The sequence below is a fragment of the Orcinus orca genome, chromosome 5, assembly GCF_937001465.1.
Source record: "Orcinus orca chromosome 5, mOrcOrc1.1, whole genome shotgun sequence".
NCBI lineage: Eukaryota > Metazoa > Chordata > Mammalia > Artiodactyla > Delphinidae > Orcinus > Orcinus orca.
This window is the reverse complement of record NC_064563.1, coordinates 25750078-25775115: the sequence shown is the minus strand read 5'-3', so window position 1 is coordinate 25775115 and position 25038 is coordinate 25750078. Positions and strand designations below refer to the sequence as shown.

Below are 25038 nucleotides of genomic sequence, written 5' to 3'. Positions count from 1 at the left end.
GATGTTGCAAATATTTTCTTCTAGTCTGTTATTTGTCTCCTATTTATGCTATTTACTTTTAAAAATTTGTGTATAAATTGGTTAATTTTTAATTTTACTGTTTTTAAGTTTTGAGTGGTTTTTTTTTTTTTTTGAGTGTTATTTAGGAAGACCATCAACATTCCAAAATTATAGAAATAGCTCCTGGTATTTTTATAGTTATTTCTTAACATTTTGTTCTGTAACCCCTCTAGAGTTTCTTTTTTAGGAATAATATGAATTAGGCATTTAACTTTGTCTCCCAAAGGAATAGCCCATTGACCCACACTATTTATTAAAACATCTAATCTGTTGCCTTTATATTGGAAGAACAATTTGGCTCGGGTTTCACATTCTGTCCCTCAGAAGTAAAAATGTGCTGCCTTTCCATCTTCTGAAATTGAATGTCACTTGGGCCTTGGTCAAGTCCCAGGCCAACCTGATTATTCCTGCTTTTGTAAGTGACTTGGATTTTCTGCTTAGATGTCCTCATAATTCTTTCTTTAAACTTGAAATTCAATAACTTTGCCAGATTGTCTCATCGTGTTGATGATTCCAAATGAAATTTTCCTGGCATCTGGTGGGTCCTTTAAGTCTTTCCATCCACTTATTACATCATTTCAGGAGAATATTGTTTTATTATGTTTTAAAATAATTTCCATGTGCTTTCTTCTTCAAAGATACTCAACTATCTGCCATCCACTTCTACCGTATTCCCTATAGTCATTACTATAACTTTGTTCTTTTCTACTTTGCTTCATGTTATTTCCTCAAATCTATATTCTATGTCCCTAACAGTGCTTTCAGAGAAGTTCATTCTATTTTTGTTGCTTCTAAAGTCTTTTTTATCTCTTAAGTGATTTTATTTATCTCTCCAACTTTTCTCTTCAGCTCTGCTGGCACAGTTTTAATCTCCCTTGATTTTTTTATGTCTCTTCTGTGAAATCTTTAATGATATATCTATATCTATCTATATCTACATCTAGAGAGAGAGAGAGAAAATTCACGCTGTCCTTCATAATAATGGAGAATTCTTTGTCTAAACTTTTCTTTAATACTTTGGTAAATTTGTTTGGGGGATTGTGGGCTCTTCTTTGGCTTAAGTAAAAAAAAAAAAATATTTTGCAGTTTTGATGAACATGTCCCACTCCCTCCCTTTTGATTATTACTCATCTTTAAAAGAGACTGGCTACTTATTAAATAATAGTATAGTGCAGGGATACAGGGAAATGGGTGGAATAGAGTTGAGTAAGCGGAAGCCAATTGCAGTCCTAATTTGGATTTTGTTCTGGTTATCTATCATTGCAAAACAAACCACCCTAGAACTTAGCGGTTTAAAACAACAATCAGTTGCTTCGTTTACAAATCTGCAAATTGGGCGGAGCTCAGCAGGTTCACCTCATTTCTGCTGCATGTGGTATCAGTGGGGCAGCTCTAAAGAGGTTGAAGGATCCGCTTCAAGGATGGACCACCCAAAGGTCTGGGAAGTCAGGCTGGCTGTCATTCTCTCCCCAGGTGTCATTCTCTCCCCAGCCTCTCCCCAGAGAGGCTTGACTTCACAGTAAGGTCGCTGCGTTCCAATGGGGAGTGTCACAAGGAACAGGAAGTGGAAGCTGCTAGTTTCTTAAGGCCTGGGCCTGGAAACTGGCACAGCATCCCTTCCTCTGCATTTTATAGATTTACGGGGACAAGGGGAGGGAACATAGACTTCACCTCCCCATGGGAGGACTGTCAAAGAATTTGGGAGTCATGTTTGAAAAACTGCCCCAAGTTGTCGGTCTCAAGCATTTGTTGCTATATCTGTTTTCTTTCTTTTGGGAACACATCTTTTTGCAGTCCATGGCATTCAAATTGAGTGCCATAGAGAAAAGATCCATAAGTTACAGATAAAATATGTTTTGGTTTGGAAATTTTTGCCTCCCTCCCTCCTGCCCGCCCCCATGCAAACAGCCTCCTGCAATGCCCTAGCTGGGAAACTAGAGTGTAGGTCAGCATGATTTCTACTCATCTTGGCATTTTGAAGGGTCAGATTATTTTCCTCCATTTCTTCCTTGGCCCATCCAGCCTGATCTTATCTGTGCTCTAAACAACGGAATGTTAGCTAGGCCTGTCAGTGATGTGATATGCTGTCAAATCTGAGAGGAATTGACCTGGCTCAGCATCTTTCCATCTCTTGTTCAAGATTTCACATTATTTGGCAGCAATACTTCATACGTAAATATTTCATAGTTTGTGGTTTGGAGCTGTGACTGTTTCTATGTTTCATTTGCTATGAAAATTTCCTATTTTTCAATGTTTTTAATAATTTTAGTTTGTTTTGAGGGCGTCTAGTAGAATAAATATCTCATCCTCCTGTTTTAAGCAGAAGCTCCATGTGAACTTTAGAATCACCTTAAAAAATCTGTTGGGATTTGAGGAGGCAGATTATTCTGAAGGTACAGATTACTTGGGGGAAGGGCTGACAATTTTACAATATTGAATCTTCCCATCCTATTTCGTAGTAGGGCTCCTCATTTATTGAGATTGTCTTTTTTGTCCTTCGCTGAAGTTAAGACTTTTCTTCTCACATATCTTATAGGTTTATTATTTAGGGCTATTCTAATTATTTTAGATTTTAAAATGTTATCGTGAACAAAATAATTTTCCCATGACATTTTATCATCAGTTGTTACTGAAGTCTAGAAAAGCTATTGATTTTTGTGCGTCAGTCTTCTGTCCAGCCAGATTTCTGAGCTCTCTAAATTCTTCCATTTGAGTCGGTTGTATTTTTAAGTAGACAATCATATCAGCTCATCTATTAAGTATTTAATTTTAATATTTTAAATTTGTATGATTTTACTTTTAAAATTTCAGCTTATCCCTGTCTTCAGGATATAGTCTTTTACCCCATCTTAGTAAATAATTATACATGTTTTGGGCTTTGGTTTTCTAGAGTTTTGTTTTCCCACGACACTGATCTTATTGCTTTCATAATCTATATCTTCAGTGCAATCTCACTTCTAAAATCCCAACAGATTTTTATATTTCAAATTGGGATAGATGTGTATACTGAGGCTGCATCTTGATGAAATTAGAAAGCAGACTTGCAGAAACTGACTGACTTGCTCAATGGGATAAAGCCAGTAAATGATAGAGTCATCATCCAGACTCCCAGCCCAGCCTTCGCTTCTTCGTGGAAAAAGTAAAACACACAATCCACACATGAGGTGTGTTCTAAGATTAAAATTCTTCCACCAAAACTTTTACCAGAACTCCTAATAAAACGAAATTGAATGCATACGTGTGTATATTTTTTATTTTTCATAACTTATTCTTACAAACATGCTGATGAAAAGGCTAAAAGCAGACTGCTGTTAGAACAATAGGCAATGTCTAAAAATCTAAATGTTCAATAGTCACATAATGAAAAATTAACTCTGCTTTGAAGATATTCTGATGTCCATAAAAACAAAGTAGGCAGATGAGGGTGGGGATGGGGTTAAAGATAAAAAAGGATAAACCTCCAAATATATTGGGGTCAGGATTTAATGTAATGGCATCAGGGATAGCATAATCAATGGCATTAGATCAAAGTTGACAATTTAGCTGTCATTCTGGAAATAAGCTAATTGGCACAGGCTCCAGAATTTGACTTTCATATACTGAGTTGAATTAAGTACCTTTAGAAAAATCAGATGGAATTACATAACGATTCTGACACTATAGGATAATGCCAGCAAGCATGTGGTCTGGATTTTATGTGTTTCACTTCATAAAAGAATTCACTGGGCACTCACTCCACTATCTTTTGAAATGAGAAACTCTTGATGTTAACCCATGAAGAGCAATGTAAATACTGGAATAATTTATTCCTTTTCCCTTCAACACTGCCTGTCATTCTGGCAATGAAAAAAAATGATGTATTTGAGGATCCCCGGGACAGGAAAATTGATAAGAGCTCCCAACTTCTTTTCCATACACAACCGATCTTTTAAAGCTATTAACACAGGAGCTGGGCATTCAAAGACAGTTCATTTATCATCTAATAGCAGGCCAGGGTATCAGCCATTATGGTCATGTTCTGAAAAATGGGTCCTGAGTTCACCCACTATAGCTGACTAGCTGCTCCTTCCCAAAGTTTTAATCAGATTCCCAGAGCATTACATGCCCCAGGAATGCAGAGCCCACATAAAATCTGCAATAAGCCTGCCATGTAAATTCATTATGGAGCCCAAATAACATGAACAGATTATATTCTCCAGGCCAAGAGAGAGCTTTTAATTTAGACTAAAATTATGATCACATACTGATTTGACCCCTTGTTCTCTGGAAATGTTTTTCTTGGGAAAAATCTCAGAATTGATCACCTAAAATAAAAGACATTTTCTTGGTTGTTCAGAATGAGAAGTCAAGCTTAAACACATTGGAAAGAAATATGCTTTAGGACAAAAAAAAATCTTAACCCAGAGCTCCTGAAATATAAAGTTTTGTCTTTTTTTGTTTAGATACACTTCTCTCTCTCTGACATGAGAGCCATAGCTTTCTACAGATTCTAAAAAGAAGTTTATGACCTCCTCTCCAAAAGTTTAATGTGTAGTGTTTTAGATCTTGTTATGAACAGAAGCTAGTTTGGCAATGTTGGAAATCTTATCTCACGTGAAGCCAAAGCCATGATTGGTTCTTCTCATAGATGTCCCTGATACCTAGTTATGAACTATCCTCCATCACTAGGCCACTGTCTTGTGAATGTATGTCACTGGTCACAACACAGAGAAGGAGAGACAATCACTATTAATTCCCCTACCAGGTATTAAAGGACATTAAACAGAGACAAAGGCATTCATGTGTAGTGACAAAAGTGCAATGTATCAATCAGAAGAAGGACGGACTAGTCATAGAAGAATTGAGAATCACAGAATCAAACACTGCAACTGACCATCCCAGGTTTATCTAGTGGGGAGAGAGCAAGGTTTAGTTATCCTAACAAATGTAGAATAGTTTTAAATGTCTTAAACGTTGGTATGGATTTGGGGAGTGGTTGCCATTGCCTACCACTTCAAAATTCCAAGTTCTGTTGGGAAAAAAATACCTTTTGTGTGAAAGATGCAGATAAACATTTGATTCATCAATCTACCCTTCTTCTGTCCCCATGCGGAGCATACAACCCTTTGGATATTATTTGTCTTTATATGCAGGTCAGCACACAGGAAATACTGCTTTTATCATGTGATCTTTGGGGTACTTGAAATCCCGGTGACAGTAATTTCCTGTGGTGAATTAATAAAGTGGATGTTGATTATGATTCAGCTTCCTAAGTAGCTTGACTACAGAAAGAAAATGAGCTGATCATGCTAGCATGGAGAGTCTGGTCCATGGGTCAGTAACTTCCTGGTGTTTATTATATCAGCACCCTGGTGTCCACCTCTGCCTCATGCATACTTGGCTTTGTGCAAATCATTCTCTTAGTACATGGCTGGTCATGCCAGGCCTAAACAAGAGAACATCACCAGGTTCTTCAGTGTAGAGAGAGAGCCAAAATTTCAAACAGGGGCTAAAATAAATAAGGCACTACTATGACTTGGTGACAATGTACATCAAAAGACAGAACTACCTCTTTCAACTCTCTCTCAAGACTGGCTTTTTGCCTAAAACATTAGCTCACAGTCATTTGTGCACATAAAGAACAACTTTTAAAAGAATCTCCATCACACAGCATATCAAGAACTGGTGTGGTAGAAAACGTCCCCTGCTTTCCACCCATGGAAGTAACCTCTTCTCAGGAATTGGCAAGAACTGAATAGATGAATTCCTAGTGTGGATCATAAATCTGACAGTAAGAGAACATGAAGAAATCAGAACAGAGAGTAAGCAAAAGTAGGAAGACAATGAGAAAGATGAAGGACAGCCTCCAGAGAGAACACGACGAGTCCCACACTTGAGACACTAGAGGTACAAAGGATACAGCCTATAATCTTCAACAGAAAAGTGGAGGGATCCCAGGGAAGATACTTTACCAGCTTCCTAATGTATAGACATACCTCGTATAGTTTGAAATTATTAAAGACTATCTAAAGTTTCAGAGCAAGTATAAATTGATTGCAGCATTTCTAAACCAAACTGAAAAAGATTATTTGTTGTCAGACTCTTGCACCATTTTGAGAAACATTTCGATAAATACGGCTACTTGAGTGAAAATTGGATTGCTTTAAAACAGCTCTTCTGCTGTATCTCCACTTCTTCTGCATACCATCCATCATCTCTCAGTTCACTATCATTCAATGTTCACTATCTCTGAATATTGTAGTGGATAATATAGTGCTTGTTTCTTCCATAATTTACCCCTCCCCATTAATCATCATTATTGTCACCACAGTCATTGCTTATTAGATTTATGATTGTTTCACCAATATCTTTGCTCACCACTCCTCGTCTCCCAAGTCTTTGTGAGTTCAGTTTCTTATTTCTATAATTGATTATCTATGAGTGGTAAACTCTATTTACCTGAAAATGTCTTTATTTCATTCTTTCCCTTGAATAGTATTTTAGTTGAATTTAGAACCTCGTTTGTAGGTTATTTTCCCTCATAACTTTGTACATATTATTCTACTGTCCAAATTGTTTTCCACTGTAAGTAATTCATCTTTCCTCTCTGGTTAATTTTAAGATTTCCACTCTGTCTTTGATGATCTCATATTTCATTATAATATATTTGGCTGTGGGTTAGTTTTAATTTTTCCAGCTCTGGACATAATATGATGTTTCAGTTTTTCTCTTCAACTCTGGAAAATTATCATCCATTATCTCTTCAAATATTGCCACAGATTAATTCTGCTCTGCATTCTGGGTCATTTGCAAACTTTACTTCTGGTTAACCAGCTGCATTTAATAGGACATTTATCTCATCCGTTTAGTTTTTAATGTCGATATCTGCATTATTCTTTCCTAACTTGTTTTCTGTTCCTCCATTTATCTCTTTAGTCATTTTAATATGCTTATTTTATAACATATCTGAAGATTTTATAATTTTTGTTTAGTTCCTTAGGGTGCTTGTTCTTCTGATTTACTTTTATCTTCTGACTTTTCTTCACCGTGGAGTTATTTCCTTTTGTGGCTTGTAAATTTTTATTGTGAATTTACTTTCAGGAAGGGTTGTTTTTTTTTTCTGTGGGATTTCCATGAGTCTGGGTTGAGATAGTATCACTTCAGAGAAGTTTAGCATATTTAGAAATAAGGAAAGGGAAATAATGCTGGGGCAGATGTTTCAATAGTCCTAAAATCTTTTAATCTTAATTCATTGGCTTGTATTTCCTACACACAACTTCCCAGGCCAGGGATTCTGATGCAAAATCCAGATAAATGACAAGTTTCCTCAACATTTTTTAAGGCTGATGGACAGAGTCTGTGACGGAGGGACCACTTTGAGAATCCAGGCTTTATTCAAAGAGCTTTGCTCAAGTTTATTATCATGAGTGAGCCTACAAGAGAAAGCGCTCTGATTTCCACATGGAAGTGGGACTCCAGCTCCAAAACCTCTGAGTTTATATCCTATACAAAATCATGTGGCTACTGACAGTGGTATCTTCCCACTCTTGCCTTGTACACCTGGGGAATTTCCTTTTCTCTCCTTCAAATTAATTCTACATTTAGCAAAGATTTTTTGCCTTTTTAGATAAAACTTTTTTTTTAACATCTTTATTGGAGTATAATTGTTCTACAATGGTGTGTTAGTTTCTGCTATATAACAAAGTGAATCAGCTATACATATACATATATCCCCATATCTCCTCCCTATTGCGTCTCCCTCCCACCCTCCCTATCCCTTCCCTCTAGGTGGTCACAAAGCACCGAGCTGATCTCCCTATGCTATGTGGCTGCTTCCCACTAGCTATCGATTTTACATTTGGTAGTGTACACATGTCCTAGAGAAATGGAAATAAAACAAAAATAGATAGATAAAGCATTTTTTAAAGTTTGTAAATGCATAGGGCCTATGTGCTTCATTTCAATTCATTATGTTCTGAACATTCCATTATTGTGAAATATGGTAGTTGTTGTTCTGGGATTAAACTTGACTTCCAATCACTTTCTTCTAATAAAAGATTCCATGCCACTGGCCACAAGGATGGGGATATCATTCAGATCTGGCTGATCACCATGTTTAATTTCCATAGAGTACTATGTGATTGGCCTAGAGGTGATCTTCTGATACAAGCAGAGCCAATAGGAGTCCTTCTCTATGGCTGATATGCAAATATTGGGAGAATTAAGTGTTATTTTGAACTCGAACAATATAAGCCTGGAGATGCCATAGGTCACTCTCTCCTACTTCGTAGTCATCTATCTGTGCAGTCATCTGTCTGTACTAGGAAAGAATGACACTAGCACTCAGAGGGAATCAGAGCCAAGAAAAAAGAAAGAGTAGACAACCACATTTGAATCCTTAAATCCTGGCATGCCCAGAGTCAGCCCAACTCGTGTTAAATAGGCCAGTGAATTCGTTTTGCTTAAGCTAACTTGAATTGGGTTTCTGGCACTTACATCTGACTTATACACCAATAAATTAAAGTATAAATGGAATTAAGATAAGAAACCATCAATATGGATTTCTTTTTTATTCTTTTTTTAAAAAATTTAATTTATTTATTTATTAAGTTTATTTATTGATTTATTTATTTTTTGGCTGCGTTGGGTCTTCATTGCTGCGCACAGGCTTTTCCCTAGTTGTGGCGAACGGGGGCTACTCTTCATTGCAGTGCACGGGCTTCTCATTGCGGTGGCTTCCCTGTTGTGGAGCACGGGCTCTAGGCATGCGCGCTTCAGTAGTTGTGGCTCGTGGGCTCTAGAGCACAGGCTCAGTAGTTGTGGTGCATGGGCTTAGTTGCTCCGTAGCATGTGGGATCTTCCCCGACCAGGGCTCAAACCCGTGTCCCCTGCATTAGCAGGCGGATTTTTAACCACTGCGCCACCGGGGAAGTACCAATATGGATTTCTTTTATTTATTTATTTTTGGCAGTTCAGTCTGTAGTGTGTGGTTTGAAATGAAGCAAAGCAAGTTCTGAGTTCCCGAGAAGCAGTGAGTAAACGTCAGATCTAATCTGAGAGGCAAGGGATTGGAGTCACAGGATAAAGTCAATGTCAATTCCCAGTAATCTGAACAGGGACATGAAAAGATAGGGTAGGGGAGATGCCAGAGTCATAGCCAGGAAACAGGAACCAGGGATCAGGAACAAGGAAAAGCAAACAAGGCCGCAGCAGCAGGCAGGGGTGTGGGCAGCAAACGCTGGGCGTTCTGAGCTATGCTGGAGGTCAGCTGGGCTTTGCCTCCCAGTAGCTTCTTAAAGATGCCAGGACGCTGTCCCATTCCTGCTAGGTGGTGCCACCTGGTGTCCAAAAAATGAAGTTGGCTTGGATTGACTGTTAGGGCAAGGAGTCCTTAAGCAGAAAGGACCATAATTCTTTTTTTTTTTTCTAATTATGTATCCCAGCAGTATCTAGACAGGCATCAAAATAAATGTATTTTATGCTGATTATCAGTTTCCAAGGCAAATATCAAAGTGACTTACCCTCAGAAAGATGTGTCAAGATATAAGAAATTTGTTTTTAAGTTAAGCAGATTCATGAGAAATATTATATTTGCCAGTGGTAATAACAGTTTTGGTTCATTCTCATCAAAAGGAGACATCTCCTTATCACCTCTATGTTTACAGCTACGGGTAAAATGGGAGAAGTAGCGCTAGTGAGGATAACTAATAAGGCGTTTCATATATTTAGAAGAAGCAGTATGAAGAATATTAAACATCCATCCTCTGGAATGTATTTTAATGAGAGGATTAGTAAAATGTCCCCACCTGTATTTGAAAGGTTGAGAAACTTCCAGATAATTAGCTGCATGTCATGGTGGATGGAGAAAAGTATGTCTTTCGTTCAAGGAGCTTGTAATCTACTTAGAGATGATGGTACCAAGAGAAATAATAGATTTCCTTAACGAAATATGTTTAGAACCAATCCCTATATAGCTATTTTCTGGGATAATTTATAGGGCAAGTTTTTGTTGCACATATTAAATCCTGCTTTAGCTATCGTTTGCCTCGTTTCGGTGAGGAGCTGTTGAGAGTAGGGATGAGTGACTGTGCCCATCCATCTACATTACCAACGCTCAGCATAGAGTCCGGCACATACAGGTCCTCAGTACATTTTTGTCAAATGGCTGGATGACATCTCAAGGTTCCTGTTAGTCACATGGTACTTGGAGTCTCACAGCCATCCCATTAATTTCCATGTTAAATTTCCCTTAAGATGCATGGACTATAAGAAATGTGGTCTTTCAAAATGTCACTCACACTTAAGTGCCAAGCATTCACCAGTATCACACTTGAAATGACATTTTCTAGTAAGAGCCTCTAAGCAGCATAACAGTCTTATTTAAAATGAGAAAATGGTGTCCATTTCTCCATCTCTTTCAATAATCTATATTAAATTTCCTTGTAAGCATTTGCTTAACAGAAAATAAAGGCACCTAGTACGTGTTTATTATCATCCAGGAGCCAGCTGTTTAATGAGGTTCTTATTTTATCTCTAAGAAAATCTGGAGGCATTTGTATACTGTGGAATTATTTTACAAGAAGATGTTTCAGTACAGTACTGGCAATATTTCAGTTTCGCAGATAAATGGCTGAGAACAAATCATCATCCTCTTTCTCATCTTTCATGGGTAGAAAAAAATTTCAAACTTAAACCTCTGTAGAATCTGCATTTAAATGAAGATTGCCAATTATCAAGCATGTTAATGGGGGATTCTTTGGACCAGAGTCGATCATAAGTAGTTTAATCTATTTCCAATACATATATACAAGTAAACAGAAGAAATTAAAAATCACCTATGATCCCACCTAACACTCTGATTTTGTATATAAATAATAATGTGTTCTAATTATACACCCACATGCATACACACACATGAATTTGGCTGTGATTTTTTTTAACCAAAATAGATCTTAGAGTATACACCATTTAACATTCTTCCTATTTTCTTAAAAAATACATTGTGAATATCTTTTAACATCAACACTCCTTTTCTATCATTTTTCAAATGTCTGCGTAGGATTTCATGATCTTAATATATTATAATTTACTCAACCAACTAGTGACATTTACGGTTTTATTTCTTCCGATGGCTGCCCATGACTCTAAGTAATATGTATATACTTCCATTTCTTGATTTATCAACTCCACACATACATATTGATTTCTTACTGTGAGAGATGTGACATTTTAGGTAACTTAGCCCTGCCTTTCTCTCTCTCCTCCTCCAATTAACTTCCACAAGTAATATCAGTTTTGGTTGTGAGTACCTGTGTAACTTTAAGTAATATACTTCAACCTCTAGTTCTTTAGACAGTGTACCTTAACTAAGTGGTTCATTCTTAATGGGGGAAATCACATGTAAAAATGGTTATTCTCTCTATTCCTTGGATCGTAAAATGCCATATTTATGAAGGAATGCTTCACTAGAAGCAGGTCTATCTTTAGTCATAACAATGAAACCAGAGAGATCTGTGTAAGTACAACGAAAGGTATTGATATACGTGACTATATAAATTATAATAAGTATATATATTTATAAGCATAGATTATGTAGATTATATAGATTATAGAGCCTTTCCAAATATATTGCTTTATTTATTGCCCAGAATAATTTTGTACTGTATACAGAACAACTATTCTTACATATTATAGGTAAGGAAACAAGCATGAAGAGTTTATGGCCATTTGAAGTCACTGTCGTGGTCTTTTAGGTTCTGTTCTGTTTTGTTTTGGTTCTGACCAGCATCTACTTTTCCTTTTCTGTGGCAGTATTACTCTGAGCAAGAATCCCATCTTTCCCCAGTCTCATTCATGTGCTTCCAAGTAAAACCAATTACTGCCCTGAATTTATGAACAATGTGACTTAGACCTGAGACAGTAAAGGAAGCACATTTCCCTGGCCACAAGTGGGTCTGGAATAGCGTCAGAATCTATAAGGTGTACTAAGATTTATGTTGGGAATAATGGGACAAAGATTCTTGCTCTAACCTCCTGAAGAAAGATGCAGCCCTGGGACTCGCTGGCAACGAGTGACCGGGTGAGGGAGATAACCCTGAAGAAGCTGAGCGAGGTGAGAGTTCAACTCATTTCACTGGATCCTTTCCTGAGCCATTTCTACTCCTGCTGTTCAGTTACATCAGCCAACACAGACTCCCCTTGTGTTTACTCCAGTTTGGGTGGATTTCATGTCAACTGTAATAATTGTACAGTTAATTCGTGACAATCCTGACACCACCACTTTTGACTTAAACCTAGGGCTCTTTCTACCCTACCATGGTGCCTCTGAAAGTAATGTCTTTGTTCAGGATTCAAAAACACACACCTTTCAAGATGTCTTCATTATATCTTTTGCCTTCCTTCACAGTCTATTACACAATCTTTAGAAGTGCAAGTCCATCCCATGGAATTCATTCATGAACCAATACACATACATATTTGGGTATGACATTCCCCATATACTTGAAATAATAGCATGGATCAGAGAAAAGCTAATTTCAAAACTTTTTTGTTAAATAAAGTTACTTTTATCTTAAGATAATTCTGGATCATTTTAAGCCTTAGGGACACCACCCACCACATGCCACTGTGTACAAGAGTTATGGTCATCAAATTCAATGATAAATTAGTTGTCTGAAATTCAGAGCACATTTAACCTAAGAAAAAGTATTATAATTAGTTCGCTTCTTAGATTAGCACAGAAAAGCTGATTTAATCTAAAATGTGGCTAAATTACTTTGTATGTGAATGAGGAATCCTAGAGCACATTACTGTCAAAAAACTAACAATAAAACTTTTTTAAATACTAAGAGGATGGTTCTTAAGCAAGGAGATTTGCTTGTAGAAGATGGAAAGACAAATGAAAGTGTGTGGCTGTTCCAAAGAGGCTCTGGAGTCACTGCCAAGGCCATAGTGGCTGATGATTTAGGTCATTTACTGTACTTGATTTCACATCAAAATGTGTCTTTTCCTTTCCATGGTACAATAAAAGCTCTACCTCTATTCTTGAACTTCAAAACCACACGAAGATGGAACTGAGAAAGGGAAAATACAAAGGAGGTTTTCATTGTCTCTTTTAATATACGTTTCAAGTGCAAAGTCTCCATCTTCAGAAAGTTACTATCTAGAAAAGCAAATATACGTGTAAAGCCAAGATTTCATGGCTGAGCTAGCAAGGAATCGGTGGGGGCACATATGGAGGTGGAGGAGGGACTTTAGCATGTGAGCTAGTGGTTCCCAGAGGAGGAGACTGAGGTACATGGTGAAAGACTTGATGGGGCAGAAGCAGGACCTGGGAAGAGAGAGCTTTGCGCCTGTGAAGAAAGGCATGAGGCTACAAGCCAGAGAGATGTGTCTGGCTACTATGTGAAGTTAGAGTGAAGGAAGAGAAAAATGGAGAGACAAATGTTTGAACTCCTGGTCTGAAAGTCATGGAAAACTGTTAAATAGGGTTCTTCCATGGGAACTAGAAGATAGTTGGAAGATAGTTGGGGATGCAGCATTAAAGGAGAGGGAATGTGTGTGTAAGTAGATGTATAAAAAGAGATTGTCGCATCGCACAGGGAGATCAGCTCGGTGCTTTGTGACCACCTAGAGGGGTGGGATAGGGAGGGTGGGAGGGAGACATAAGAGGGAGGAGATATATGCATATGTATAGCTGATTCACTTTGTTATACAGCAGAGCTAACACAACAATGTAAAACAATTATACTCCAATAAAGATGTGAAAAAAAAAAAGAGATTGTCATACGTGCTGCAAACTAAGTTTAAGAAGCAAGTGAGAAAAGTGAAGAGTAAAACACATGGAGGATTGTGTAAGGTGAAAGAAGAAGTGGTCAACAGACGGCACAGGGGGACAGAGAGCTAGACCCAGGGTAACCTAGTTACAGGAGGCCCTCCGTATTCGCGGGTTCCTCATCGAACAATCCGAGGTTTAGTGAGTTGACTCAGCAGACATGGGGCCCACGGATAGAGAGGGCTGACTGTACTATGCCATTTCCTATAAGGGACTTGAGCACCTGTGGATTTTGGTATCCACAGGGGGCCTGGAACCCATTCCCTGCGGATACAGAGGGACAGCTGTACATTAACGCTAAGTAGAGCTCCTGGAAGAGGCTGGTGGAGTCCAAATGCACCAGGTGGAAGCACGAGCTTGCAGGTTTGAATGTGTGGAAGTTTCCGTGTCAAGTATTCCTAATTTAGAATTATCTTTATTTTAAAGTTGAAACTCACTGGGGTCACTCTGCACAACACCTGAAATGCCAAAGCTGGGAAGCACAAGATTTCAGCTAGACTGGCAAGTGTCTGGTGCCTAGAAAGGAAAGGATCTTGCCATGGTGGGAAACACATTTTATTAAGACATGCAACGCACGGGTAGGGGAGTAGAAGAGGCGCTACCAGTAATAACCACATATTGACCTGGGGAGATCTTAAATGGACTGTTTCAAATGCCCCCCAGGCTTGTGCTCAACAGTGTCAACATTCATCCTTGGAGTCTGCATTTTGAATGGAAAACTACTGTGCACGGTAGTGCTGAAAGTAGAAAGGCCAAACCTTTCCTTGGCTGTAGCTGCATGATTCTTTCCCAAGGCTCATTTGTGCTTTAGTCGTTTTGCTTTGCTTGGCCTTTTTACAACATGGCAGCTCAGGAAGTGAAGATGAGGGACTCAGCAGATTTTTAAAAATTTTTCCTCCAAATGTTCCTTTAATACTAGTATATCTTGGACAAAGATCCCTGATGTTTTAATTAATTGTTCTTGGTGTTTCTTTAAAAGCATCCTTTGGCATTTGTGAATCTGCCATGGCTTTTGCTCTTAATTTGCACTCACTGGTATTTTCCTTTAATGCAGGAGAGGCACTTCTCAGTAGCCAGGTAAAATATAAGTGTTTTTGGAGACTCTTTCTTGAAAGTTGCTGAATTCAGTGGTAACTTTAGGGTGGCAGCCTTAAGAAATGTCAGCTGGCAGAAAAAAAGAATAGGGCTGCCCTGTTGTTTCCTACTCCCCTCTGGGCGATCTGACTTTTAAAAATCCTTTGTTACTTTGCAATACATTTTCAAATGCATTTGAAGTAATTAAAACCCTGAATTGAATCTTGTTGTCACATTTAATTATTAGATAGCTACCTTCCTCTAGGGTATCTGACTGCTGCCCAAAATGCTGGTCTTAATCTAAAACCAAGAAGAGACCTCTGACATAGTGAAAGCCACCAAAGTGTCATTTATTAAATATAAATGGTAAGCATCTAAAGGGGAAAAGATGAAGGGAAAATTACATTAACTCTTAGCAGACAAAGCTCCATCATTTTGACTTGTCACATGATGATTTTAAAATGTGTGTGTTTCTATAATGTGTTACATTTGCACTGATAAATAAAGAATATTCTGACTCTCAACTTCCATCTCCAATTTGCCAAAATTAGTATAAATACAACGGTTTCTATTAGTCTATTATCTGGAAAGTGACTTAAGGAAAAAAATTAAATGATATTGATTTGAAATGAAGAAAGCTTATTTATGTGCATTTTAGGAAGCCTAAGTGAATCAGCTAAATACATACACCGAGAAAAAAAATGTTACCCTTTGAGTAGTATCTTGTAATAAGCTGGAAACATGAAGCTTATTAAGGTGTTAGAAATTAAGTGGCTAATGAAATGTTCCTACTCTTGGCGCTCTTCTGTGATAATAATTCCTTAAAAGTTAGAAATTGACTGTATCTCTATGACATAACAGAAAAGACACTCTTAAAGCCACTAGGAATTATCACCAAGTAGAAGCATATTTTACATGGTCAAAGAAGCACAGGCCAAGTTCTGGTACTTACTATGTAAGGACTATGGCAACTGCATCATTCAACACACTCTCCCCAAACAAGAGTGTGTACAGGTCGGGGTCGACATGCAGTTCATGGAAAATGGCCAACACCGTCACTAGGGAAGACACACAGATACGCAGAGTTAGCTGGGACGTAGCCAGGGACTTGTCCTTGGTTGTGGTCACCTGTATAAAGCACTCATTAAATGTTCATCTTCTCAAATCCATCACTATACACGCACCGAACCTTTAATCAAAGAACGATCTGACTGTTCACTTCCCTGCTTAGAGATTTCTCTGGGCTCGCTCCTCCCTGCTTACAAGAGAAAGTCAGCTCCTTGGTACGAGTCTTCTATAATCTTCATGCTCTTTACCTTCCAGTATCTCTTCCTGCACCACTCCCACCCCCTAACCACCCTTTGCTGCCTCCCTCAAGCCACAAGGAACTTGCCATAATTTCCCAAACTCGTGTCATTTTTTAATTACCTTGGCATTTTGATTCACTTTACCAGAGCAGCTATTTGTTTCCCATCCAAGTGCTACTGTTCCCCTCCTTCCTTAAATACGTAAACACAGACACACACAGGCACACACACATGCACACACACACACACACACACACACTTCTTGCTCCCCCAAAAAACCAAACCAAACCAAAACAAAAAACCTTTATTCAATCTTTAAAAGCCTTTCAAATTTCCCCTCCACACCCCTGATCCCTCAGCAAAGACCTGGGTCACTCCTGTTTGATGCATGAACGACTAAGTGAATGAATGAATGAATGTTGTTGCAGCGACTTATTCCTGTGAAGGGAGAGGTAGTCGGCACCTGGCTCTCATTCTCTCGAGATCACACTCATCTATAAAGATGGACTCAATGTTCCTAAAAGCAAGACCTAAGGATTCATTTTTGGCAGCCTGCTGCATGGCTACTATATACCTCATATCTGTATGGAGCCTTTGGGAGTACACCAGGGCAGTAAATAATCACACACTGATTAGCTGTGGTCATCAAAACTATTCAGTGTCTTGATACTTGAAGCAGTCATGCAAAGTGTGAACAGCAATCATTAGGAAAATGATCCATTGAATTGACGGCCAAAGGGGAAAAGAGGGTGGTTGAAAATGACACTGATGGTAAATTTTTAAGGCAGAGTGGGCATTTTCATTTCTGCTCTTTCTTTTCCTATTTCATGGGCCGTGAGGTTAGTAACTGTGTTGTATAAAAGAGTGCTGGGGGGAGAAAAAGCTGAGTTGGACTGTTTTGTAAGTAGAATCAAGAAGTTTGGCACTTGTCCTGCTATAATGGAAGGGTTTTAGTCAGACAATGACACAATCTGATTTAAACTTTGGAAATTAAGTTCAGGCAGCAGGGCAGAGGGCAGAATGGACGTGTGGCTAGAAGCTTTCCCAAATGTTCTGGCAAGAGATGGGTTGTACCAAGACAGGAAGAGTCCTAGATTCAGTCTCCCAAATTCTTGCACATCCTGCTCTGCCCTGAACATCCCCCACCCTGGGTTCTGATAGGTCAGTGGCCACCGTGCTTTGCATCTTACTTACTCGTTGGTTCTCATCTTCCCTCTGTGTCACTAGCCCTTAGCACGGTGCTAGAATATAGTAAGCCTTTAGTGAGTGAATGAATAAAAGATAACGTCAGGGAGGATAGAGCAGAGGGGACAATACCCACAAGATATTTGGGATGGAGAATTGGTGGGTCTTGGTGCTTGAGAGACAGCAAGGAGTGATCTTGGTTTCAACCCTGGGCAGTTGGTAGATGGGCTGCATAAGAGAAATTAGTTTGTAGACAGGGGCATTTTGTAAGTTTGGTTTTTGACATGTTGACTTAAATAGCCAGGTAGAATTTCCAATGGAGATTTCAATAAGAAAGCTGGAAATAAAAGGCTGTAAGCCGAGTTGGACAGAGTTAAAGCAGAAGAAAGATTTTAAGTGTTATAAGCATGTAGATGGAACATAAAGCCACAGGAGTGGCTGAGATTGCCTGGGCAAAGTATATAGAAAGAGAAAAGAGTTCATGAGAGATCCTTGGGGAACACTTACAGCTAAGGGGTACGTGGAGAAAAAAAGGCATGAAACATATGCGTGGGATATTTGCCAAACCTGACCCTAAGCATGAACAAGTTGGCTGAAAACCATATTCATCATGCATAGAGTTTTATTTACTAAAAATTATCCTAGGGAAAGGAGAATTGAATTCAACAACTAGCTCTGAGGTAAAGAGACAACAGATATAAAATGTCATGAATTGGCATGACAATTAGCCGGCTCCCATTTTACTAGGTATAGAGTCAATTTCATTATTCTAGCTGAGTAGATCCTTGATCACGACAGGCAGAACGGCAGAGATGTCCTCTCTACTAGCATGTAGCTGTTCACATTTGCCACCACCCTTAGCCTTTGCAGGCGGTCGTAGGAGGGGCTAACAATTACGTCTGCTAAGTAACCTCTGTCTACTGCTAGGATAGTCAAGACCCTGCATCTAATCAAAACAAAGAGACTTCCATTGGGGGTTTTAATTAGCAACATTTTCCTTTTGCTAGGTTTTTGTGGAATAAAAGTAATTTTTAAATTAGAAAATTCTATCATGGAAGCTCTATTGAATATTGGATGTTGTTTTATTGTGATTGTTGATTTTCCAAGCTTTGAAGATGACTCCCAGACACACAGGTTTCCTAGGCTCACAAATAGGGATGTAAGGCCCAGGGTTTCTTTCCCCACATCCCCAGTTATGAAGTCCACCCTGGGCTGGGATGGACTCTGCACTTTTCCAGTGAGAGCTCTGGGCCTTAGAAGGGAAAGGCTCTTAGTTGAATATCCAGTTTTGTTCAAAACTGTTCTGACATTCCCACAATTCCTTTTTTTTTTTTTTTTTTTGTGGTACGCGGGCCTCTCACTGTTGTGGCCTCTCCCATTGCGGAGCACAGGCTCTGGACGCGCAGGCTCAGTGGCCATGGCTCACGGGCCCAGCCGCTCTGCGGCATGTGGGATCTGCACGGACCAGGGCACGAACCAGTGTCCCCTGCATCGGCAGGCGGACTCTCAACCACTGCGCCACCAGGGAAGCCCCCACAATTCCTTTTGCACAAAGAACTGAACTCCACTTCATAAACGTTATCCCACACAAGAGAGAAAGCTATTACTCTGTGCATTCCTATTTACCCTGTGAAGAAATGGAACGGCTTGGAAACAGAGCCAGGCAGTGTGTCCTACAAGAGGAAGTATTTGCTAGGACCACAAATGAGTTGAATAGGTGAGTCAGGAAATTAGCCGCCCACTCTCGCTGCTAAGCTTAGAGCTTTTAAAAAACACATTTAATTAGCTCGTTGGCAGGGCTCAATCTCACACACAATGTCCAAGACTCTGTGTCACCTTCCCAGGAGGGAGTCTCTTGGAACAGCTGTGGACATGCTCACACAAGCTCTGCCCACGTGTTGCTGGGTTTGTAAGGACAGCCTAGATCCGAGGCTGGGCTGAAAAGCAATGCATAGTTAGATAAGCCTTCTTGTGACAGTATGAGGAGAACATTCTAGACCCCATGTGGATAAGAAGGGGAGAAGACACAATCCAATTTCTTAAGCCTCTGATTTTATCAGGGGATTCAGTCATATTTGCCTTTGTCATGCTGTAGTTGCACCCATCGCTTAGTGATGGGTTGGAAGCTCCGCTTGGGGCTCAGGACCCCTCCCTCCCCAACACATCCTCTTTCTACTTGACTTTTTAGCTGGAGAAATATCCGCTTTGTCTCCCAAATTGGTAGTAAGGAATACAAGCACACATAACTTTATGCCCAAACACACATACACACACACACACACACACACATAACTACCCCCAGGTAAGAGCAGTGGATGGTTGAGAAATGTCATTGACTCACTGGAGATATCTGAGAAAATAGTTTCAGAAATCAAACAGCGAGGGGTCTTGGGGGAATGAATGAGGCAGTGGAGTGGACGGCACTTCTGAGAAGCTGGTGATCAAGTGAAGCCTATGGAGCAGAAAGCCAAGAGAGGCTTTCTCTTCAATTTCTAAATTACAGGTTGAGCAGAATAAGCGGATAAAGAAGTTGAAGAGAGAGGAAAAAGAGGGGAACCCCTTTAAAGCATTGAAACTATTATTGTCTCATCTCAAGTGTAAAAACCATACCTGGAGATAAAAATTCAGATAATGACTGGCTGACCCCATCAGTACCTCAATGTGTTGACTCTTAGATGATGTTTTGCTTTTTTTCTTTTTTTACTGCTAGCTTTTGAACTAACCTCTTTCCTAATGCTCTTTCAGTCACTTTTTTTTTTTTTTTTTTTTTTTTGCGGTACACAGGCCTCTCACCGCTGTGGCCTCTCCCATTGTGGAGCGCAGGCTCCGGACACACAGGCTCAGCCGCCATGGCCCACAGGCCCAGCCGCTCCGCGGCATGCGGGATCCCCCCAGACCGGGGCACGAACCCGCGTCCCCTGCATCGGCAGGCGGACTCCCAACCACTGCGCCACCAGGGAAGCCCTCTTTCAGTCACTTTTAAGTCTTCAGGGTGATTTAGTGACAGTCCCTTCCCTAGACTCTCCATTAGCAGCTCTCTGACCCATATTTTCTTGGTGTTTTACAAGGAATTTAAATTTCAAATGATATGGGTCTATGGAAAACATCACACAGCAGTTCCTACCCCTGTTGCTCTAAGTCATCACTGAGCCTTGTCAAAATGCTGGCTTTCCCTGGAGAGTGCTCTCTGTGGTTTTCTGTGCAAATCAGTATGTGTGACACTTGTCCCTGACACATGGAGAATCAAAAACGTCTCTGGCCTGTGCAGCTGAACCATGTCAGGCCTGACAGGTGGAGAACCCTGGTAGTCTCATAAATAAGGTAACATTTTTGCATTTCCACAAGTGATTATTGGGGAAATGTGGGATTTCTTGTTACTCGTGTGATTCCTATAGAAGAAATTCTCCTGTAACTCTTCCCACTTTTCTGAAATATTACACAGAGTGAGATTTCAAGGAGAGGCTTCCAAAAAAGTTGAGGTATCCTAGTACAGGCTCGAATACTGGAATTATTTTGAGCCTAAACCTTCTCAGTGAAGCCTTGGCAGCAGAATCAGTGCATGTACTGGTTTGGCCGGTCAAGCTTTGCTAATCATATCCTAGAATTACAACTAGAAAACCTAACCCTTCTGAAATAAGTCAGAGAAACTATGCCAGATGTAGAAAGCTAACCACTAGATTTACTTCTTTGAGGTTATTCTAAATCAGAAGGTACACAAATCATCATGGATGATTTAACCCTAAAACGCTGCAATTTTATTTTGGTCATCAATATGATATGTTATTTTGGTACCGAGTTAGGAGTGGAGAAAGTACCATAGGCAAGCACACTATTGAAGCCCTCTTCACCAGGGATCCTTGGGAGAAACAAGCCCTAATGTCCCAAGGCAATGGTTTCAAAGTATGGTCCAGGGTCCTTTGGGAGTTCCTGAGACCTATCCAGGAAGATTCCCCAAGGTCAAAACCATTTTCAGATTAATATGACAATGTCACTTGAGTTTTTCCTTCTTATTATGTCATCTGTGTACAGTGGAATTTTCCAGAAGCTATATGATGTGTGCGAGTGCAACTGAATGCAGAAACAGATGTGAGAATCCAGCTGTCTTCTACTACACCACATATTAAGGAGATTTGAAAAGATGTAGAACAATGTCCCTCTTCTCAGTAAATTTTTTTGTTTTGGAAATAAATTTATTTTTATAAAAATATGTCATTTAGCTTATAAATGGTTTATGATGGCTATTTTAAATAGATCAATGAAAATATGCTAAAAAATTTAAAGTTCTAACATGGTAAGAATTGATAGATGTAACACCCATAAACAAAAAGCTCCTTGAGGTCTTTCCTAATTTTGAAGAATTGTAAAGCGGTTGTGACACCAAAAAGTTTGAGAACCATTGTCCAAAGACATTTGTTGTACGTAATGAATTAATTTACATCCTCTGCACTCAGAATGATACTGGCTAAGCATCGTCTTTGAGAGAAATGAGAAAATAGTTGCTCAAATCATTTTCTGTAGAATTTAACTCTCTTGGATTCCTGTTGAGAAAGCCACCCTAGATCTTAATATCTTTTGCCACACTATAACCAGCTGGCATATAGGTAGAGGATTTCTGAAACTCCCACATGAGGAAAATTATTCTTTTCATATTAATTCCACTGGCACATTTCTGGAATCACAGTTCTGTCGTGAGTGTTTCTGTTTGTTTAAGTCCGTTTTTGGAATGTAAGTGCTTTGTGGACAGAGATTATTTCTTCAATATATGAATAATAAAAACACTGACGATCATACATCCTTTCCTTGACTTCAAACATGGCTGAATGTTATTCCAGAAGAATCTACTTCCTCTTTTGCTTTAAAACCAGGAGTACAGTCCTTAGCAGTTACTGAGAATATAAAAAGGTAATCAGAAGATCACAAGGTTTGGTATTAAGAAAAAAAAGATATTTAAAGATTAGGAAGGGAGAAACCTGAGAATAAATACAGGGGTCGGGGGGATGTTTCCCAGATTCCATATTTGGGAACTTATGGGCTGAAATCTGTTGGCACTTTAGCTGGTGCTTTAAAAATTTTTCCCAAAGGTACCTGCAACAGAAATATTCTAAACTTAACATTAGCACAGGACAGAAACATTTAAAATAAGGCCCAGTTTTCTCACCAATGGGGTTTAATGAGCCATGGTGCAGTTTAATGGGGAATCTCTGCAGTATGCTCAATATCTGAGTGAAGATGACTCACCCTGTCATCAACAAGCGTTCTCCAATCAGGATTATGACAAGCATTTTGCCATTTTAAAAATGAACACAGTAGGCAAGGGTTTGCCTACAAATCATGAAATAGATTCAGAGAAAAGTTCAGTGGAGCCATAAGGCAGACAAAGCTTGGATGGGTCATCAATGGAAGGTAAAAATATCACTGTGACCCATGAAAAGTAACAATTGTAGGAAAAAAGATGGTAGTGTTAGTCATGATCCTAAGATAAGTGGGTTTCACAAATAAATTTTTCTCTTGCTACAAAAAGATATGAAACAAGCAGGTATCTTATACCATCATTGCCCAATCTGTGGATCAAGACCCTGAGGGACATTACAGAAAGGTTTCAAAGTAGAGGGTGCATATTCCTGCTTTCTAAGCAGTTTAGACAAGCTGCTAAGGGTGAACAAGAGTAATATTGAGACGAGTCCACACTGGGCCTATGTGAGAGAGAGGGGAAAAGGGACAGGAGGAGAGGGATCATACCACGTGTCCAATCATTCATGTCATCACTCTGTGAGGTAGCCTGGATAATGCCTGCCCTCCCCCCCCACCACCAAAGATGTCCATGCACTAACCCCTGGAACCTGTGTGTATATAACCTTACATGGCAAAAGGGACTTTGCAGATGTAATTAAGGTTCCCTTAAAATGGGCAGATTATGTTGGATTATTCAGGTGGATCCAACCTAATCACACAGGCTCTTAAAAGCAGAGAAATTTCTTTGCCTGGTCAGAGATGCAGTTGAAGGCAAGGCAGAAGAGAGACTGAAAAAAAGAGGGAGTCAGGAAGATTCCAAGGGTGCGAAGGATTGAACACTTCATCGCTAACTCTGAGATGTAGGGACTCACTTGCAAGGGCCAGAGGGAGATCTCTAGAAGCCAAGGTATTCCCAGCTTTCAGCCAGCAAGGAAACAGGAACGTCAGTCCTATAACTGCAAGGAACTGGATTCTACCAACAAACAGAATGACCCTGGGAGAGGATTCTTCCTAGAGCTTCCCTGTAAGAGCCCAACTAGCCAACACCTTGATTTTGGCCTTGTGAAACCTGGAGTAGAGACCCCAGTTGAGCCAACCTGGACTACTGACCTATAGAACTGTAAAATAATAAATTTGTGTTGTCTTAAGCTGCAACATTTCTGGTAATTTGTTATAGCAGCCCTAGCAAACGAATACACTCTGCTACCCTCCCACCATAGGAACTACAAAATGGCTAAACTTCCAGGCATTTGATTTTTCAATATATGAGTTACTGAGTGGGGATGTAGCTAGAACGGCCCTTCAGTCCTCCCGGCCCCTACCCCACCATGGGTAGAAACGAAGTCACTTAGACAAATCTTTTAGCTCATGCTTAGCAAGGGAAAACCTGGACCGATGAGAAGGCTGTGGGTTTGAAAATCTTTGTGCGTATGGGGCCCTCTGTGCTAATTAATTACCCATGCGAGTCACCCTTGGTACGATCATCACACACAACAGATCACTCGTTTACTCAGAATGTATTACTGTATAGCTCATCAGATCACTTTATTTTCCAGTGTTTATTTTATATGACCTACACTGTGAAGAATTGGTGCTGAAGTGGGAATGATGTCTTCCAAACCAGGGTGGAAAGTTAACACAACTGGGTAAGCCAAGTCTAAAGCGAGCAAGCCAAAAGTCATAAAGCAGCTCTCAGGATAATTTTTATTTTTCTTCTTTGAACTTTGTTTTGTATTTTATAATTTTTTTTACAATAAGCATGCACTATTTTTAGAATAAGAAAGGTAAAAACCATCTTAAAAACTGGCCAAACTTAATAAGGAGATACAGCATGGAACCTGGAGTCTCTTCCCACGGCCCAGGATGCCATATGTGAGGACCCCTCACCTCCTCCCTTTCTCTCAGAACTTCCTCCCTGGGCTTCCAGATTGTTGAGCCCTCTGTGTGACATGACACTGTGGACACTTCTTGTCTTTCCAAGTGCTCTCCTTTGTGCTGGGGATACAAGCTTCACCTAATTTCCCTTCAACCCCTCTTGTCTCTTTTTCGCTCTCTCCTGGGTAAACTCAAGCAGATGCTGCCCAGGAACTCCTCCTCGGTTCCCTTCTCACTCGACCAGCTCTCCCTGAGCAATCTCATCCACACTAAGTGATCTCAATCTCCAGCCCATCTCTTCCTCTCCCTCAGCTACAGACTCCCGTATCTAGCCACTGCCAAGACAACTCCACCTGGAGTTCTTCTACTGGAACAAATACTTGTTAAGCATCACTGTGTGCCTGGCACTGGGCATGGATGTGCTATAGATTCCCTATCCCCCAACCAGCCTTTGTCAATCGGCTGCTCTTGCCCTTGAACGACCAATCTCAA

At 39.7% G+C, this 25038-nt stretch overlaps 1 protein-coding gene across 10 annotated transcripts in view; it reads right to left on the bottom strand.

The window, feature by feature from the left end:
* SLC9A9 (solute carrier family 9 member A9) overlaps positions 1–25038 on the bottom strand; it is a 656685-nt gene that overhangs the window by 335649 nt on the left and 295998 nt on the right. For 9 of the 10 annotated variants that reach the window (XR_007477387.1, XR_007477389.1, XR_007477388.1 and 6 more), the window contains one exon: positions 15900–16005. The exons of the other annotated variant lie outside the window; for it this stretch is intronic. Coding sequence is in view for 6 of the 9 variants with exons in the window: in XM_049709812.1 (XP_049565769.1) it covers positions 15900–16005 (106 nt within the window). In the remaining 3 variants the exon portion in view is untranslated. The remainder of the gene's footprint in view (positions 1–15899; positions 16006–25038) is intronic. 10 annotated transcript variants of the gene reach the window in all.